Genomic DNA, 18,197 nt, shown 5'->3' with positions numbered 1-18,197 from the left:
CAAGGCTTGGTTTGATGTTGTCTCCTGTGCATGCTGGTTCTACAGTTGCTGGAAGATTATTCAAGCATGAACACTGAACACTCAACTTCTATGGTGTCTGATTTGAGGGGGAGTGTTGGAGTAGTCTAAATATCAAGATTGTTATTGTGTTGTTATATATAAGAAAACAACACAATAACAATCTTGATATTTAGACTACTCCAACACTCCCCCTCAAATCAGACACCATAGAAGTTGAGTGTTTATGCTTGAATAATCTTCCTTTATATATATATATCTCTTTCTTTATATTTTCAGTTAGTGGTTGTTGTTATTTTGTTTTGATATGAGCTGTCTATTTAAAGCAGCTCATCTTCATAATCATGTGTGCTCGTTATTCATTTGCTGGAAATTTTGTTCTTCTCTTTCTCTACTCCAGTTAATGTTCTGTTTCCTTTTCGCGCGCTAGGGTTTTCATTTCAAAGCAAGGGCACAAATCAGAAAAAATAATATTGCACAAGGGCATCTTGGTCTTTTACAATTGTTGTCTTTTGCATTAAAATATATTTATTCAGCTAATGGATAAAAAGGTACGTGTCAGGTAATGGATGATTAGGGTCATTCCAAAAAACATAAGGATTTGAATGTCCTTGTCAAATACCTCAAGGCAGGTAACTGTAACTTTATTTTTAAAGTACAATCTCAAAATTGTAACTTACTAAACAAATAAACAATTTTGTAAAGATATACAACCGCGAAGCAAATCAAACGACAAGAACAAACTGACAGGAAAACAAACCAAAACCTTAGGAATAGAAGTGCCCAAAGAGTCCTTGTTTAGGACAGCACTGCAAACACAAAGCTCCAGTCTTGGCGAATTATAATCCAACCTGAAAGATATGAATAAAAACTTACCATACATTTGATTTAAGCAGGATGTAACAAAGTGAAAATAGTAACACACCATGCATTTCAGTTAAGCAGCATGTAACAGAGTGCAAGTATTCACACAAAATTCCCTTAAGCAACTGCCTCTTTTTTTTTGAGTTAACCAACTGCCTTTCTTTAAGATGTATATAAAACCATGGAATCAAGACTTCCATGAAAAAAAAAAAAATTGTGTACAAAACCAATTTAGATATTTCACATGTTCTATGAGCACAAAAGAAAGAAGTTACGATATTTAAGGCACAGACAAGACCTGGTTAACTGCAAATTTGGAAGGGGCATTGACACCATTTTCAGAAACCTGTATCTTTTCATAAGGAACACTTAACTTATGATATTAAATATTAAGTTGAATATTGTTATTACCAAAAAGATTAACATAAGAAGATTTCACCAAACTTGGTAGAAGAAGATTCTAATGTGGAGTTGTAGTGTCACAACCTAGGGTTGGGCCAGGGTTTAAAAAGGACATTGAGAAGATTTTTTTTTTTTTTTTTTTTTTTTTTTGGGGGGGGGGGGGGGTGATTTAAATTTAGAATTGAAGGAAGAGACTGAGCAAAAATAAGAGAACAGAGGGAAAACAAGGGAGAATAAAACAAAGAATGTAAGGAGAGAAATCTGAATTCAATATATCATTTCATCATACCTTCTTTACATACTATAGCCTATTTATAGACTGTCTAACTGAACCTAGATTCTAGAAACAGCACCCATGTGCACTCAACAGAATTAAAAATATCTCCTAACAAACAGTTGTAGTTCAATTACATTATTGCCCCCCTATATTGCCCTTGGGAATGTGACAAGTAGTTAATGCTTCAAATTGTCTGCCACCATCAATTACAATAACAATCACAAGCCTGAATGTCACAGTAGGTGGGGAAGCTCTCCAGCACTATACTGGGGAAAAAAATTATTTGATGCATACTCCTATTTGCATATAAATATCAGTTCGGTTTTATAATGTCACGGCACGTCCGTGAATTTAGAACACTCCTAGCCCGGTGTGGATTAGGAGATGATTTCTACCAAACAGAGCAAGGGAGGGAGAGAACGAGAGTGAAGAGAGAGAGAGAATGAGAGAGAAATTAGAGCAATAGCAGAAAGAATCAGTTCAGATATTCAATTCAATGATAATCTTCCCAGCAAGCTTGGGAATATTTATACAACCAATCGGTGGGAGGCTGCCACAGCTGATCCCTTCTCCATGCAGTTATAACTGCCCCTTTTGTCCTATTCTACCCTCCCTCCACATGGGGAATCTGCCAGCCTGGCTAACTAATATCTCTAGTGGACTTATAGCAGTAAATAGCAAAATTACAGCAGTAAGGAAATTACATTAGTAAGCAAAAAACAAACTAATACTTATAGCTACTTGAGTTATAAGTTCTGTGTCCTTTCCGTGACAATTCCCCCTCCCTTACACCTTTCTTGTCCTCAAGAAATATTGAGGCTGGCAGCTCTGGGGAATCATTTGAGTAAATCAGGCAAGTACTTCCAAGTGTCGCTCCTTGTTGCCCCATCCTGCTATTTCACCAGTACTTGGATGAGTGGAACCCCTTGATTGTGCATTACCCGCCTATCCAAAACGGCCTCCGGTTCTTCCATACTATCATTCTCTTCGGGAATGGCGGGCATTGCGGGGTTCACTAGCTCAGACCCTACTATTTCCTTTAATAGGGAGACATGGAAAACTGGGTGGTGTCAACTTCCCTCAGGAAGCTATTGTCGGTAAGCCACCTTCCCTGCCCTTTCCAATATGAGAAATGGACCAAAATATTTAGGAGCAAGCTTTGAAACCAGCCTTTGAGTAATAGCCTTCAAGTAGGGTTTCCTCAATCTTAGGTATACCTTCTCCCCTACCTCAAATTCCCTCTCACTTCTTTTCTTATTTGCAGCCTGTTTCATCCTATTTCGAGTTGTAGCCAATTCTTGTTTGAGTTGTTGCAATACCACCCTTCTCTACCGCAAGTATTCCTCTACTAAGGCTGCAATAGGTTGTTCTCCTATAGCCGGTAATAGAGGAGGCTTGTATCCGAAGAGGGCCTCAAAAGGAGACATTTTTAAGGAAGAGTGGTGGTTGGAGTTGTACCACCATTGGGCTAGGGATAGCCATCTATGCCAGCTCTTGGGTTGCAAGATGCAAATACACCTCAAATAACTTTCTAAGCCCTAGTTTACCCACTCAGTATTACCATCTGTTTGGAAATAATAGGCTAAAGACATATTCAACTTAGTGCCCAACGCCTTCATAAGCTCCTTCCAGAGGGTGCTTGTAAAAATCTTGTCACGATCGAAAATAATTGTCTTGGGAATCCCATGCAAAGTTGCCACCTGATCTAGGAAGATTCTAGCCACTTCTTGAGCAGTATACGGATGGGTCAATCCTATGAAATGAGCATATTTTGTGAACTAATCTACCACAACCATTATACTGTCCTTTCCTTCTGACTTGGGCAGCCCTTCAACGAAATCCATAGAGACACTAAACCAAGCTTGCTCAGGCACTAGCAGGGCTATAGAAGCCCCAGGTAGGTCACATTCTCAGTCTTGCATCTTCTGCAAATGTCACAGCCCAACAAAAACTTTCTTACCTCTGCTCTTAGTCCTAGCCAATGGGAAAGCTATTTCACCCAAAGGTAAGTATTTTGGATCCCGAAGAATCCCCCCAATGGAGATTCATGCAGTGATTACAGGATTCTCTTCTTGAAATCTTCATTATTTCCAATTACAATCTTGTCCTGATGTCTCAACATCCTGTCCACTAATGTATACCCTTCGACCCCTTCAGATCCCACGACCACCCTTTCCAGTAACTCCCTCACTGTATCATCTCCTTCATAGCTTTCTATCACCTACTGGCACCATTCTGGAATGACAGTAGTAATGGTTGTCACACTCCCCTCCTCATGACACCTTGAAAGTGCATCGGCAACCAGATTTTATTTTCCCTTCTTGTATTGTATCAAGTAGTCTAAACCCATCAACTTGGCCATCCCCTTCCTTTGCAACTGTGTTTGTAATTTCTGCTATAACAGAAACTTCAAGCTTTTGTGGTCTGTTTTCAGTGAACTAAAACTCCGCCTAGGCGACACCGAGGCGCTAGGCAGACACTGGCCACCGCGATTGTGGCCTAATTGACCCCTTTAGGTGCCGACCCGGCTAATCGGTACTAGGCGATGCCTAAGCAGCCAAGGCGGCCGCCTAGCTGCGTGAACCACCTGGCCGATTATGACCTAATCAACCACCTAATCCATTTTATATAAATTGATTATTAGGGTCTTTGTTTCCCCTTACCCGTTACACTTTCTCTCTCTCATCGATTTCCCCTTCTCTCTCGCGCGCACCGCCACTGTCAAGCTCCATCTCAACCCAAGGCCGTCGTTGCCTCCAGCTCCATCGCGACCTCCTCACCGCCTCTACGCCGTCAAGCTCCATCCTCGCTGCCGCGTCCTCGCTGCGTCAACGACGCAGCATCCGCTGTCAAGCTCCATCTCCGCCTTCGCTTCCACTTCCGACCTCTCTCTCTCTCTCTCTCTCTCTCTCACTCAACTCTCGCGTTAACTCATTGTTGGGTGTTAGGTTTATTATGTTATTTAATTTTATTTTCTATTTATATGTTAGATATATATATATTTTCTTTTCTATTAATATGTTAAATATATTAGATAATAGATATATATATTTTTCTATTTCTATTTATATGTTAGATATATATCTAATATATTTTCTATTTCTATTTCTATTTTCTATTTATATGTTAGATATATATCTATTTCTATTTCTATTTTCTATTTATATGTTAGATATATATCTAATATATTTTCTATTTCTATTTATATGTTAGATATATATCTAATATATATTATATGTTAGATATATATATATTTTCATGCCACTTTCAACTTTGATTTAATTGAAAATAACATCAAGTTACATCACAAAGTTAAAAAATACTAACAGTTTTCCTAAGTCGCCTAGGCGCCCGACTAGCGCCTAGCGCGTTTTAGAACACTGTCTGTTTTAATTATAAACCTCCCAACTTCCAAGTAATGTCTCCATTTATCTACAGTCATTAGCACCGCGAGAAACTCCTTCTCATATATGCTAAGCCCCACATGTTTTGGGCCCAAGGCTTGGCTTCAGAATGCCAATGGCCTCTCTTCTTGCACTAGGACTACTCTTACACCTGTCCCACGTGCGTCTATCTCCAGGACAAAGGGCTTACTAAAATCGGGCAGCCCCAATATCGGCACTCCACTCATGGCTTCTTTTAACTTCTTAAAGGCCCCTTTAGCTTCGGGGCCCCAACTCTAATTTCCCTTCTTTAATAATTCTGTTAGTGGTTTGCTAAGGATCCCATAATTTCTTACGAACGACAATAGCACCTGGCTAGTCCTAGGAATCCCCTCAAAGATCTCACTGAATTAGGCCTCAGCCAGGTCACCATAGCCTCCACTTTCTTTGGTTCAGTGCTAACCCCTCCCTTGGATATAATATGCCCCAAATATTCCACTTACCCTTGACCAAATCCACACTTAGATTTCTTAATGAAAAGCTGGTTAGATTTGAGAATGTCCAAAGTGGTCTTAAAGTGAATTAGGTGCTAGCTAAGGACGGGTTGTAGACTAATATGTCATCAAAGAACACAAGGATAAATTTTCGAAGATAGGGTTAGAATATTCGGTTCATTAAGGATTGAAAGGTGGACGAGGCATTGGTAAGCTCAAATGGCATTATCAAGAATTCAAAGTGCCCATGATGGGTTCTAAAGGCTGTCTTATGTATGTCTTTTGGCCTCATCCTAATTTGATGATACTTCGAACACAAATCAAGCTTTGAAAAGATTTGGGCATGATGAAGTTCATCTAAGAGGTCTTCCACCAAAGGTATAGGAAATTTGTCGTTAATGGTTATGGCATTAAGTTGGCGGCAATCCACACAAAATCGTCATGTTCCATCTTTCTTTTTGACTAATAGGACGGGGGAAGCAAAGGGGCTTTGGCTAGACCTGATAATGGACTGTTGAAACATTTCCCTAACCATTCTCTCTATTTCATTCTTTTGAAGTGGGGGGTTAACGATAGGATCTCACATTAATGGGTTTGGTATTTGGCTTTAGGTGAATGGTGTGATCAAATTGTTAATGTTTTGCCTGAGTTATTGTGCTGGAATTCTGGAAGAAATCAAGAAGGAATAGAGATGATCGATGGCAGTTAGTTTGCAGGATCTAAATGTAATTAATAAGGGTAGTTTAGACTTTATGTAAGTCGGTTATTTCCCTTAGGAAGTTCCGCCTCTCTAGTTTATAAATAGAAGGGTGCGGAGGCCAAAGATGATCATTAATCAATTTTCATTCCATTCCCTTGTGTTCGAGTGCAGTGAGACGCGAGAGACAGAGCTGTGATAAGATAGTTCTTGTAGTCTTCATTTAGAGGATTGTATTGGAGAGGCAAGAAGAGGCGAGTGAGGGATATTCCTATACTGATTTTCTACAAGCATAGTGGATTGTTCTCTTCTTGGAGTGCTAGATGTAGTGCCATATTTATGGCATGAACCAGGGTAAAACCGGTGTACTGCATTGTGGTTTGCATTTTGTTCTCTTTTCGACTCTATCTCTTATTTGTTTGATGCATTATACTTGTTTTGTATCTGTTTTCAGTGTGAGTATTGAGTGATTCTTGAGACATATTAGTGCTCAATTTTAACACACAAGATCTGGTGGGAGGTAGGGAATTGAGTTCCATGCAAAGGTCCTCATATTCTGCCAGCAATTCATTAATACAATCTACGTGATTTACCTAATCAGGGAGTTCCCCAGTCGAGCTGACAGTCAGGTAGGCCTTATCGTGCCCTCCTGGGAGCTCCCCCAATGCTACGATGGAGAAGAGATTGGCCAGCTGACTCCATTTTCCCTTGAGCACCTTCTGCAACCTCTTTCCTGTTATCATTTTGCATGTTCCAGCCTCCTTCCCTCCTGTCAAAATCATCCTTCCTCCCTCCTTTTCAAATGACACCTCCATACAGTTAAAGTCAAAGCAAATTGGGATTACTCCTTTCATCCAATCCACCCCCAATACCACACCACATCCCCCCAATTGTAACAATCTTAAGTCTACTTCAAATTTTTGACCCTGCATCTCCTAGCAGAGCCCGTTGCAAGCTAAGGTACTCATCACTCGTTGGCCGTTAGCCACAGTCACACTCAAGGATGGGGTACCCGTGAGTTGCCATTTTAGCCTCTTGGTCGTGCCTTCATCTAGAAAACTGTGGGTACTCCCACTGTCAATTAAGACCATCAGGCCTTTTCCTTTAATCTGCCCCTATACCTTTATTATTTTGTTGTTGGTTACCCCCTTCAAGACATGGATTGATATTTCTCCATTGTCCTATGTGGCCCCTTCCTCATCTTCTTCTTCTGTTACCTCTTGGTCAAGCTCCTCATCCCCTTCCAACAGTAGTATCTGCCTCATACACTGATGCCCCATATGATACTTCTCTCCATACCAGAAGCACAATCCCGCCAGTCTTCTCTGCTCCCTCAGTTGCTCTCCAAAAGGAGCTGGGTTAGGGCCTGCCACCCCTCTCACCCCGCTACTTCCTTTTATCTGATCCCGATTGGGATGTCTTCCAACAGCATTAGATGAGCCTACTACCACTCCCCTCGTTTGCTGCCTCTCTGCTTCCTCATTAAGGCTTCTACCACCAACTCTTACAACCTGGCATTCTCTAAGTCTTGCTCCACTGATTGAGGCCTTAACACCTTTAACATTGGCCTGAGCTCGTCATTAAGGCCACTTAGATAACTCGACACAAAGTAGGTCTCTGATAGGTGAGGATTATGTTGGATCATGAGAGATCTCAGCTCCTCAAAGCGTTTTTGGTAGCTCTCCACACTACCGATTTGCCTCAATTTGTTAGATTCCTCTACAATGTCCACCATACTCCTTTCCCCAAACCTTTCACACACCCTCTTGGAGAATTCCTCCCAAGTGTAAATCCTCCCCTGTCTAAGGCTTCCTTGGTACCATGAGTCAACCACCTCATTGAAATAGGCTGTAGCCAGGGGTACTCTCTACCCTTCAGGAACACCATACCACTCAAACATCATCTCGCATTTCCTTAGCCACCATCGAGGATTGACTCCCTCAAAGGTGCGAATCTCCATCCGGGGAATCGGAAACCCCAGGTGCTAATGATTTACAGGACCTTCCCAGCCCCTATCCATTAATCCAGCCAACTCTTCCTCCGGTCCACCTCAATCTCCGAAGTTCCTCGTCCCCTATTAGTCCTATTCCTCTGTAGGATTGGTTCTACATGCTCTCTAGGTGGAAAATCAGGAGACAACCTTACCGGGTTCCGGCAAGCAAACATAACCATGAACTGTTGCATTTGCACACCCAATTCATCTCGCACCCTCGCGATGGACCCTTCCAGACTATGCTCCAATCCATCCATGGTGCTCTCCACTTGGCGATCCAACGCCATGATCGCTTCATGGCTCCAAGTAGCTCCTAACTCCAGCTGGTTGATCCAACTTTGGCATTTGGCCATGGCCGAGCTGGCCTATTGTAGTTGAGATTCCAAATTCTTCATGCAAGTCCCTTATGGCATCTCCGTTTCCTTCCTTAACCGGTCGAGGACAGGTAGCTCTGATACCAAAATGTCACGGCATGTCCGTGAATTTAGAACACTCCTAGCCTAGTGTGGATTAGGAGATGATTTCTACCAAACAGAACAGAACAAAGCGAGGGAGGGAGAGAATGAGAGAGAAATTAGAGCAATAGGAGGAAGAATTGGTCCAAATATTCAATTCAATGATAATCTTCCCAGCAAGCTTGGGAATATTTATACAACCGATCGGTGGGAGGCTGCCACAGCTGATCCCTTGTCCATGCAGTTATAACCGCCCCTTTTGTCCTATTCTACCCCCCTCCACGTGGAGAATCTACCATCCTAGCTAACTAATATCTCTAGTGGACTTACAACAGTAAATAGCAAAATTACAGCAATAAGGAAATTACATTAGTAAGCAAAAAACAAACTAATACTTATCCGCAGGCAGTGATTTCAATTGAAGTCTGGGCTATGAGTAAAGGGGAAAACATTCCAGCTTGAAATTTGGTTAACCTTGTTCGAATTGAAGGGGTAAAGAAGAATGGGGGGCTTTTTGTGGCGAGTATAGGAGACTGTTACAGCAAGCGAGCCCAGAGGTGGAATTGGATCTATTACTAGCAGGCGGCTCATTTTGTTGGAAAATCGAAGATTGCTGCCTATGTTGAGGCGATTCTAATTTAGAGTAATAGCTTACGAAAGGGGGAATTCATCATGTATAGAACTCTTGCAACTTGGACTTTGAAGTATAATGTTTGTGAAAAATTGGCCATGGAAAGTAGTGCACGCATGAGGCAATTGGAGCCTTAATGGCAGCAAAAGAATGCTACATTTTCAATTGGAAACAACAGGAACTATGAGCAAAAGTTGGATAATGAGTTAAGCAGAATTGACAAGGTAACCAGCAATGGGATACATGGAACGTGCAAGGAATTTAGCCGTATGTTACAAGAACATTTGCAGAAGTTTGCGATGATACTAACTAAGATGTATCACTACAACTTTCTCGCTAAATTCTTCGATGATTATCGCGGGAGTTTTAACAATGAGGAATTCTTAAAAATGAAGCAGCCGGAGGAGAAGTGCAACATCAAAGATGATATTAATGGTGAATGGCATTATCCAAAGGGAATCTGTAATGAACAGATTGATAGGGCAGCAAAGGCAAAGGGATAATCTGATATTGTTGAAAGAGAAGTTCATATAGAGGGAAATTCCAGCAAACACAAGGAAAAAAGAGTTGATAGATTATTTGCATGTAATCAGGAGATTCCGACTGAAACTTCAGCCAAAATTAAGGAAGTTGGCGCTGTAAATGAAGTGAAAGAATATCGAAAATGAAAGAAGATTGGACGAGGAGATTGGGGTAGACCACACTTTACAAGAATAAGAAGCTGATGATCCCGGTGATAAACAGCCTCGGTCTAAGTATCCAAGAGCCTTAGAAGAGTTGGACAATTCAATTTTTCAAGGAAGGTTATTTCATATTATGACAGCAAAGCAAAAAACTGCTTTGGAGAAGCAAGGGAGCATTGCTTCTGCAAATGAATCTGTAAAGAGATTTAAGCAAAGAAGGGAGGATGAGAAAAAGGCATCTAAAGCCAGTGGAAATACACGAGCATGGAACATTTTGTTCATGCAACCTGATATTGTCGTTGAAAACATTGCTAGAAAATTTGGTACAAGTAAAAGTGATTTACTTGACCGGGTAGCTGATGATCTTGCTATCCACATTGCTTTGGGAGAAACTCAAGTGATCGTCGAGACAAAAACGACGCTTGTAAATGCAGGGGTTAATATAGCCTCATTAGAAGAATTTGCCAGTGGGAAAACTATTGGTGCACAGAGAAGCAACCATGTAATATTAGTCAAAAACCTGCCTTACAGCTCTTTGGAGGTGAACTTGCTAAGATGTTTGGGAAATTTGGCAGCTTGGACAAAATTTTTCTCCCTCCAACAAAAACTTTGGCTTTAGTTGTTTTCCTTAAACCAGCTGAGACACGTGCAGCTTTCAAAGGTTTAGCTTACAAGCGTTACAAGGATGCTCCACTATATGTGGAATGGGCACTTGAACATGTCCATAGATTGGAGACCAAGCTTGATTGGATATGTTGAGTTATATGGTTATAATCTAGGGTTAATCTTATATTAGAGCCCATGACCCATTGTATTTGTATATATAGGTATATAGTCTATTGAGTTTAATTAAGTGGTATATACATATTAAAAGCTAGGGTTTTCTTCCTAAGCTTCACATGATATCAGAGCCAAAATACAAACCCTAGCAGCCATCATACAAGCTATCACCGTCTCTCGTCTCTTTTTTATGCTTTTGTGTCTTCCTTATCCTCTGTTTCACTACCTAAGACTGTTAGTGAGGCACTTTCTGATCCGGGGTGACGACAAGCAATGGTTGATGAGATGATTGCTTTGCATTCCAATGGTACTTGGGATTTGGTCCCTTTACCCCCAGGGAAATCTCTTGCTGGTTGTCCATGGATCTATACTTTCAAGGTGGGTCCTGATGGGCAGGTTGATCGCCTTAAGGCCCGTTTGGTTGCCAAGGGATATACTCAAGTTTATGGTCTTGACTATGGTGACACTTTTTCCCCTATTGCTAAGATATCCTCTGTGCGTTTGTTTCTCTCTATGGCAGTTATGCACCACTGGCCGTTGTATCAGCTAGACATTAAGAATGCCTTCTTACATGGTGAGTTTCAAGAGGAGATTTATATGGAGCAACCTCCTGGGTTTGTTGCTCAAGGGGAGTCTAGGCAGGTTTGTAAACTCCATCACTCACTATATGGGTTGAAGCAATCTCCTCGAGGCTGGTTTGGTCATTTTAGTACTGTCATTCAAGACTTTGGTATGACTCGTAGTGAGTCTGATCATTCGATTTTTTATAAATACACATCACATGGGAGGTGTATATACTTGGTTGTCTATGTGGACGATATTGTTATTATAGGTGATGATCAGGATGGTATTGTTCAGTTGAAGAAACATCTTTTACATCATTTTCAAACTAAGGACTTGGGGTTACTTAAATATTTTCTTGGCATAGAAGTTACTCAATCCAGTTCTGGTATTGTTATCTCTCAACGAAAGTATGTGTTTGACATTCTAGAAAAAATTGTGATGCTTGATTGTAAACCTATAAATTCTTCTATGGACCCTAATGTAAAGCTCTTACCAGGACAGGGGGAGCCTCTTACTGATCCTAGAAGATACCGCATGCTAGTTGAAAAACTTAATTATCTCACTATCACTCGCCCAGATATTTCTTTCTTAATTAGTGTTGTCAATCAGTTTTTACAATCTCCTTGCGATAGCCACTGGGATGCGGTAGTCTGAATTCTCAGGAATATTAAGGGAGCTCTAGGTAGAGGACTATTGTATAAAGACAGGGGTCATACTCAAATAGTCGGATATTCTGATGCTGATTGGGCAAGTTCTCCCTCTAATAGACGATCTACTTCAGGATATTGTGTTCAGGTTGAAGAAAACCTAGTATCTTGGAAAAGTACGAAACAGGAGGTTGTTGCTAGGTCGAGTGCAGAAGCAGGATATCGTGATATGGCCTTGGCAACATGTGAATTTATCTGGTTAAAACAATTGCTTCAGGAGCTCGAGTTTGGAGAGATATCACATATGAGATTAATTTGCGACAATCAAACTGCATTACATATTGCTTCCAATCCAGCCTTTCATGAGAGGACCAAACATATCAAGATAAACTGTCACTTCATCCGAGAGAAGATTTTATCTGACTGTATTACCACAGATTTTGTCAATTCCAATGACCAGTTAGCAGATGTCTTCACTAAGTCTCTCAGGGGCAGTGTTCTAAAAGGCGCTAGGTGCTAGTCGGGCGCCGGGCTGGGGCCTAGCACCTATTTTTTTTTATTTTTTAACTTTGTGATGTAATTTGATGTTATTTTTAATTAAATCAAAGTTGAAAAGCATCAATAATGCAACATAAACCAATAATATAACAATAATGGAATGACAAGTGAAATAAAGAATTAAGCATGAGAAAACAATCGTTGTAGATCAGTTCTAGGTTCAAACTTCAATAAGACAAAAGCAACAAATATTAATTTTTTTAAAACATTAATAATAATAATTAATAAATATTTGAATAACAAATAAACAAATATTAAATACTAAATTAAATAACAAAAAAACAAAAAAAAAACAAATGAGGCGGAGGGTGAGTTGTTGCTACTGCTGTTGTTTGCTTAATGCTTGCTTAATACTAAATTAATAAGCAAGAGTTGTTACTGCTTGCTTACTACTTACCGAATAAGGCGGAGGGTGAGTGACGAAGATGAAGTTGCAAGAGACAGCCAGAATGTGGCGGTGTGCGAGCATGAGACGGTGGCGACGGCGACTCTGCAACTGCAAGAGACGGTGGCGACAGCAACTCTGCAACTATAAGAGACCGAGACAGTGGTGGCGTGCGAGCACGAGAGAGGTGGCGGCGACACTGCAATAGAATGTCGGTGGTAGTGCGCGCAAGAGAGAAGGGGAAATCGACGAGAGAGAAGAGGTAACGGGTAAGGGAAAACAAAACCCTAATAAATTTATACTAAATCGATTCACGCGGCTCAGGCGACCGATTAGGCCATAATCGGCCAGGTGGTTCACGCGGCTATGCGTCCGCCTAGGCGCCACCCGGTACCGATTAGCCGAGCCGGCGCCTAAGGTGGCCGATTTGGCCATAATCGCGATTGCCAGCGGCCGCCTAGGCCGCGTTTTAGTTCACTGCTCAAGGGTCCTCAAATTGAGAATATTTGTAACAAGCTCAGTGCATATGATATATATACTCCAGCTTGAGGGGAAGTGTTGAGTTATATGGTTATAATCTAGGGTTAATCTTATATTAAAGCCCATGGCCCATTGTATTTGTATATATAGGTGTATAGTCTATGAATTTAATTAAGTGGTATATACATATTAAAAACTAGTGTTTTCTTCCTAAACTTCACAGGATAGCTATTACCAAGGTTGGTTGTATTGGGCTTGAACTAGATGAAGTTTTGCCTATGGAAGCTTTGGGTTAACTTAGGCCTGGAATTGATCTTGGAGACCTAAGAATGAAGACGAAGAGGCTTAGAAGGAGAAAGAAGGAAAAGGGAATGAAACAGATTGAGAGAGCTGGTATTGGGTAAGAGCAGTGATTAATTGCTAAAGTTCTTGGGGACAAGAACTCTCTCAAGAAGGGGAGAATTGTCATGACCCCGAGGATCCCCAAGAATAGAGTAGGAAATATAATAGTATTTAGCTTACCATATTTTGTAATTTCCTTTCCTTTTTTTGCTATAGCTATTTGTTTTACCTATAGGCAATTATAGTCACTGTTGTAACTGCACATGGGTGCATGGGCAATGTCGTGAGGGTATATAAGCCACAGCTAGAAAGGATGGAAGGGCATGTTGTTGAATGGAAATTGAATATTCTCTTCTCTCTCTACATTCCTCTCCAATCTCCCTCTCGTTTCTCTTTGCTACTCTCCCTCTTTCTACTGATTTCTTCCCCCCTCCTTCAATTCTGATCTCCTCCTCAATTCCTATTACAACCCTAACTAACCCTAGGGTTGTGACAAACAAGGAAATTCTGGAATTGGAGAGGAATTCTGTTGCTATGATTGAGAAGCTAGAAGAAGAATTAACACCTCAAGAGGCAACTACCAAAAGGCTGTAAGAGAAAAAAGGGGACGTATTTGATGAAGTGACCAACAAAGCCAAGGCCAACGCGTTACCCTTGGTGACTAGTGTATGGACTGAAGGATTGGGTGGTGTCCTAGGTTAGAATTATGTAAGAAATGGAATTGATAATGGAGTTCCTAAGGACATTGTTCCATTGCCTTTGGTTTCAGACAATGCTAAGGATTCCTTAGCTAACAATAAGGTGAAGACAGCACCAGCAGGAGGAAGTCTTGTTGATCCTAAACGGTGTCACTATGTTGCTGTCATTTTTGAAGAAGAGAACATATGTGGTAACCGATTGGATGGGTGAACTTTATAATGATCATCATTTGAAGGCTTTAGGGTTGCAAGTTTCAGTTGCTACCTACGACAAAGAGCGGCTAAATTCATTAAAGGCAATTGATGCGAACATATTGACAGGTTTTGGCATCATCTTGGACCCTCAGACTACAGGTACCAGCAATCTCAATTGGGTAGCTATTGGAAACCCAAGGGAAATGGCCTGTTACACCTTGGAGGTAGATGCAGCCTTGACTGTAATTGTCCAAGCTATGATAACAACCCAGGTTTTGTCCCAGTTGCTGACAACATAAGGGCAAAGAGGAATAGGCCTAGATGGAGAAAGAAAGAAAGAGGAATAAACCAGATAAAGAGAGTTCGTATTGGATGAAGATACAGTGACGCAATCATTGCTCATGGAGACAAGAACTCTCTGAAGAAAGGGAGATTTGTCATAACCCCAAGGTTCTCCAACGCTATCGTGGTCATTGCTATATTGTACTCTAGGTTGCTGATAATAATTGTACTTCTTAATTAGATAGGTTGGAACAGCCTATAAATAGACTAAGGTAGTTGGATATTGTATGCTTTTGAAAAGGTAATTGAATCCAGCTTTCCCTCTCATCAATTTTGCTTTGAATTCCCTCTCATTCCTTTTGCTTTCTCCCTAATCTCTCCCCTTCTCTGTTCTACTACAACTCTCCCTCATTTCTATCCAATTCTCCCTCCAATCCTTCTGTTCTGGATCTTAATTCTATCGGATCCTTCTGAATTCCAATCCAAACCCTAGACTGTCATGACCCTAGGAATTACCCAAGAATATATATATTAGTAAATATAATAGTAGGAGTTGGCATACAATATACAATAATTGTAATTTCTTTTCTTTCTTTCTGTTATAGTGTTTTGTCTTATTCTATAGGCAATTAGACTAGTTGTTATATTTCACATGGGTGTATGTGGGAGGCTGTTATGCGATATATAAGCCTCAGTTGTGGTTGGATGGATAGGCTTGATTTGAATGAATTCTTAATTCTCATTTCTCTCTAAAACTCTCTCCAATCTCCCTAAGTTCTCCCCCTTTCTCTCAATATATCTCTCTCTTTCTACTGATTTTCCCCCTCCTACAATTCTGATTTCTTCTCCCAATTCCTATCACAACCCTAACTAACCCTAGAGTTGTGACAAATGGTATCAGAGCATCGTTCCTCAGCGGTTTTCTTAGTTGACTAAATTCCAACAGATGCTGTCCGATGTAGTTGAATCTCGGAATTTGATTCCGACGTACGGAATAGTGACTCTCGGCTAAGAGTGGTGGTAACTCTATTCGGAATTGAAGACGAACGGTTCCAAAGTCGCTACATGTCGAAGCTCTGCTGTGTTGCGTGAATTTCAAACGCGAAGCAAGAGGATTGGCTTCCAACTTGAGAATTCTGAGAAGTGTTAACCGAGCAAGGAAGGCGAGCAGCCCCAACGATTCCCCTGGTGAATTCCGATCGATTATTTGCTGTCATTTTTGTTTGGAATTTGAAGGCGACTGGGCCAGGCGATTCCAACAAAGCTTCCAGCGACTCCTAGAGCAGTTTAGATTGATCGGAAATTACAGTTGAAGCGGATTTAGAGTGTTGGACGGTGATTGGGTGAAGCGGACGATGATTAGTGTTAGTTCTTGGCTGAGATTTCGACGAAAACAATTCATTGGATCACTGTAAATTGGTCACACGAAACAAATTCCGACAGTGCTTCTTGGCTGTTGAGAGGTTGTTCCGATCTGATTCAAAGCTGACATTTCAGTAAGGAATTAGTCCAAAAGCGATTGTTGCATCTTAACAATCGCTGTTAGAACTTGGAGCGATTTTTAGAGTTGCAACCGGCCAGCGATTGTCGGAAGGGATTTTCTAGAAGAAAGGCAATTCCAGACGAGATAGTGCGACTCAAGAAGGTGACCTCAAAAGCAGAGTTGCGCAGCAGGTTTCCAAAATCCACGACGAGCAGCAATTCCAATCGAAGCTACTAGAACCAAGGTGATTTAGCGCATCTAACTCCGATGAGCCAGGTGATTGTCGATGCTTCGGGCGATTTAGGAACAGGACCCAGATCTGAGGTGCTGAAATTCAGATCTAGGAGCGTTGTTGTGGCTGCTGCGTTGATCGGGAGGCGGCTCTCGGTTAGGTTCCGACGCTCCTTGACGATTAATTTCTGATTAGTCATAAGTTGTTACTTCTCAATGGTTCTCAATTCGAATTGGTGGAAAGGAAAAACAGATTTGGTAAATTTCGTGGTTGGTCAATCAGCACAACAATTGGATTCAAGCAGCCAATTGCTAAGCTAGAAAAAGGAAGTGTGAGGAATTATGATGGAAAGGGCTGCATTTTCTTGGCCTATTGCTTTTCCAATCAGTGAGATTTCGGCCAGGAGGAGTAGTGCACACACGAGGACATTGGAGTCTCAGTCAAAACAAAAGGGTGCTGCATTTTCAGGGGGACGACCTGCTCGTGAGGCCATTGGGAGCATTGCATACATGGAGCAGATAAGCCCTCAATTGCAGCAGAAGAATGTTTCATTTTCAGCTGAAATGGAGCCTCAATGGCAGTCAAAGAAGACTGCATTTTCAGTTGGCAGCAACAAGGACAAAGGAACAAGTAATGGGATACAGGATACGAGCAAGGAATTTGGCCTTATAATACGCAAGAAGCTGCAAGAGTTTGCGATGATACCTATTAAGAAGTATCATTACACCTTTCCGGTAGAATACTTTGATGATTATCGCGGAAGTTTTAACAAGGAGGAATTCCTTAGAGTGGAAGAAGGATACTGGTTTCGGTGGAATTGACAAGGATGGTGGCTGTCAAGACAGTGCTGGCAGCAACAACAGAAAGTCCAAGAGCTTGGCTCAAAGTGTTTGGATAAAAAAAGAATTAAAGGAGTACTCTGATTCCTTTGGAAAGGAAGTTGTTGATGAGGATGATCCAGATGATAATAGCGGAAGTCCAAAACAAGAGATGCTTGAGGCATTCAATCAGTTGTCAGGAATGACAGGAGACACCAAGGAATCTCTAGAATCGGAGAGTGATTCAGCTGCAGTGATTGAGTTAGAAGAAGAAATAATACCTCAGGAAGTACCTACCGAAAGGCTGGAAGAGGAAAGTGGAGAAGATAAGTATGGTGTGTACGACAATGATCAGAAAATAGCTCTGGGAAAGGAGTTTCTTGCTGTTGCAATTGTTCAAATTCCGATTGGTGAGCTACAATATCAGGGTTGGTTTTGGTTAGCAAGGAAGATTGAGTCCCTTACTATCACTGGAAATGGCATGATTGAGCATGTATCTCCGGTGGAAACATCTTGTAACATTGTGAAGATGTATGGATGGGTAAGGAATTTCAGGGACAGTTGATAATTGGTGGGAAGCTGAGAGAGATAACTGAAGAAGTCAAAAGTTTGGTAGTAAGGGACGGAACTACAACTGCCCTAGTGGTTCTTACTCCAGCGGTAAAATTCATGTTTCTATCTACTGTATTGATAGAGGAACCGACTGCTGGAATTGGGGTTGTGGCAGCACCTAGTTCTGAAGCTCACAAGCAAGCCTCGTCTAAGTATCTAAGGCAAGTCAGCAATTTCCCATTGCTTTATTTCCAATATATTGCTGGTAACTTTGCAATAGAACA

At 41.2% G+C, this 18,197-nt stretch overlaps 1 protein-coding gene across 6 annotated transcripts in view; it reads right to left on the bottom strand.

Moving 5' to 3' along the window:
- LOC127797958 (helicase protein MOM1) overlaps window positions 1-18,197 on the bottom strand; it is a 121,600-nt gene that overhangs the window by 98,359 nt on the left and 5,044 nt on the right. For all 6 annotated transcript variants that reach the window (XM_052331196.1, XM_052331197.1, XM_052331201.1 and 3 more), the window contains one exon: window positions 785-869. In XM_052331196.1, coding sequence (XP_052187156.1) covers window positions 785-869 — 85 coding nt within the window. The remainder of the gene's footprint in view (window positions 1-784; window positions 870-18,197) is intronic.

Source organism: Diospyros lotus, chromosome 3 (assembly GCF_014633365.1).
Source record: "Diospyros lotus cultivar Yz01 chromosome 3, ASM1463336v1, whole genome shotgun sequence".
NCBI lineage: Eukaryota > Viridiplantae > Streptophyta > Magnoliopsida > Ericales > Ebenaceae > Diospyros > Diospyros lotus.
The sequence above is the reverse complement of the archived record's forward strand: the minus strand, read 5'-3'. Positions and strand labels throughout refer to the sequence as shown.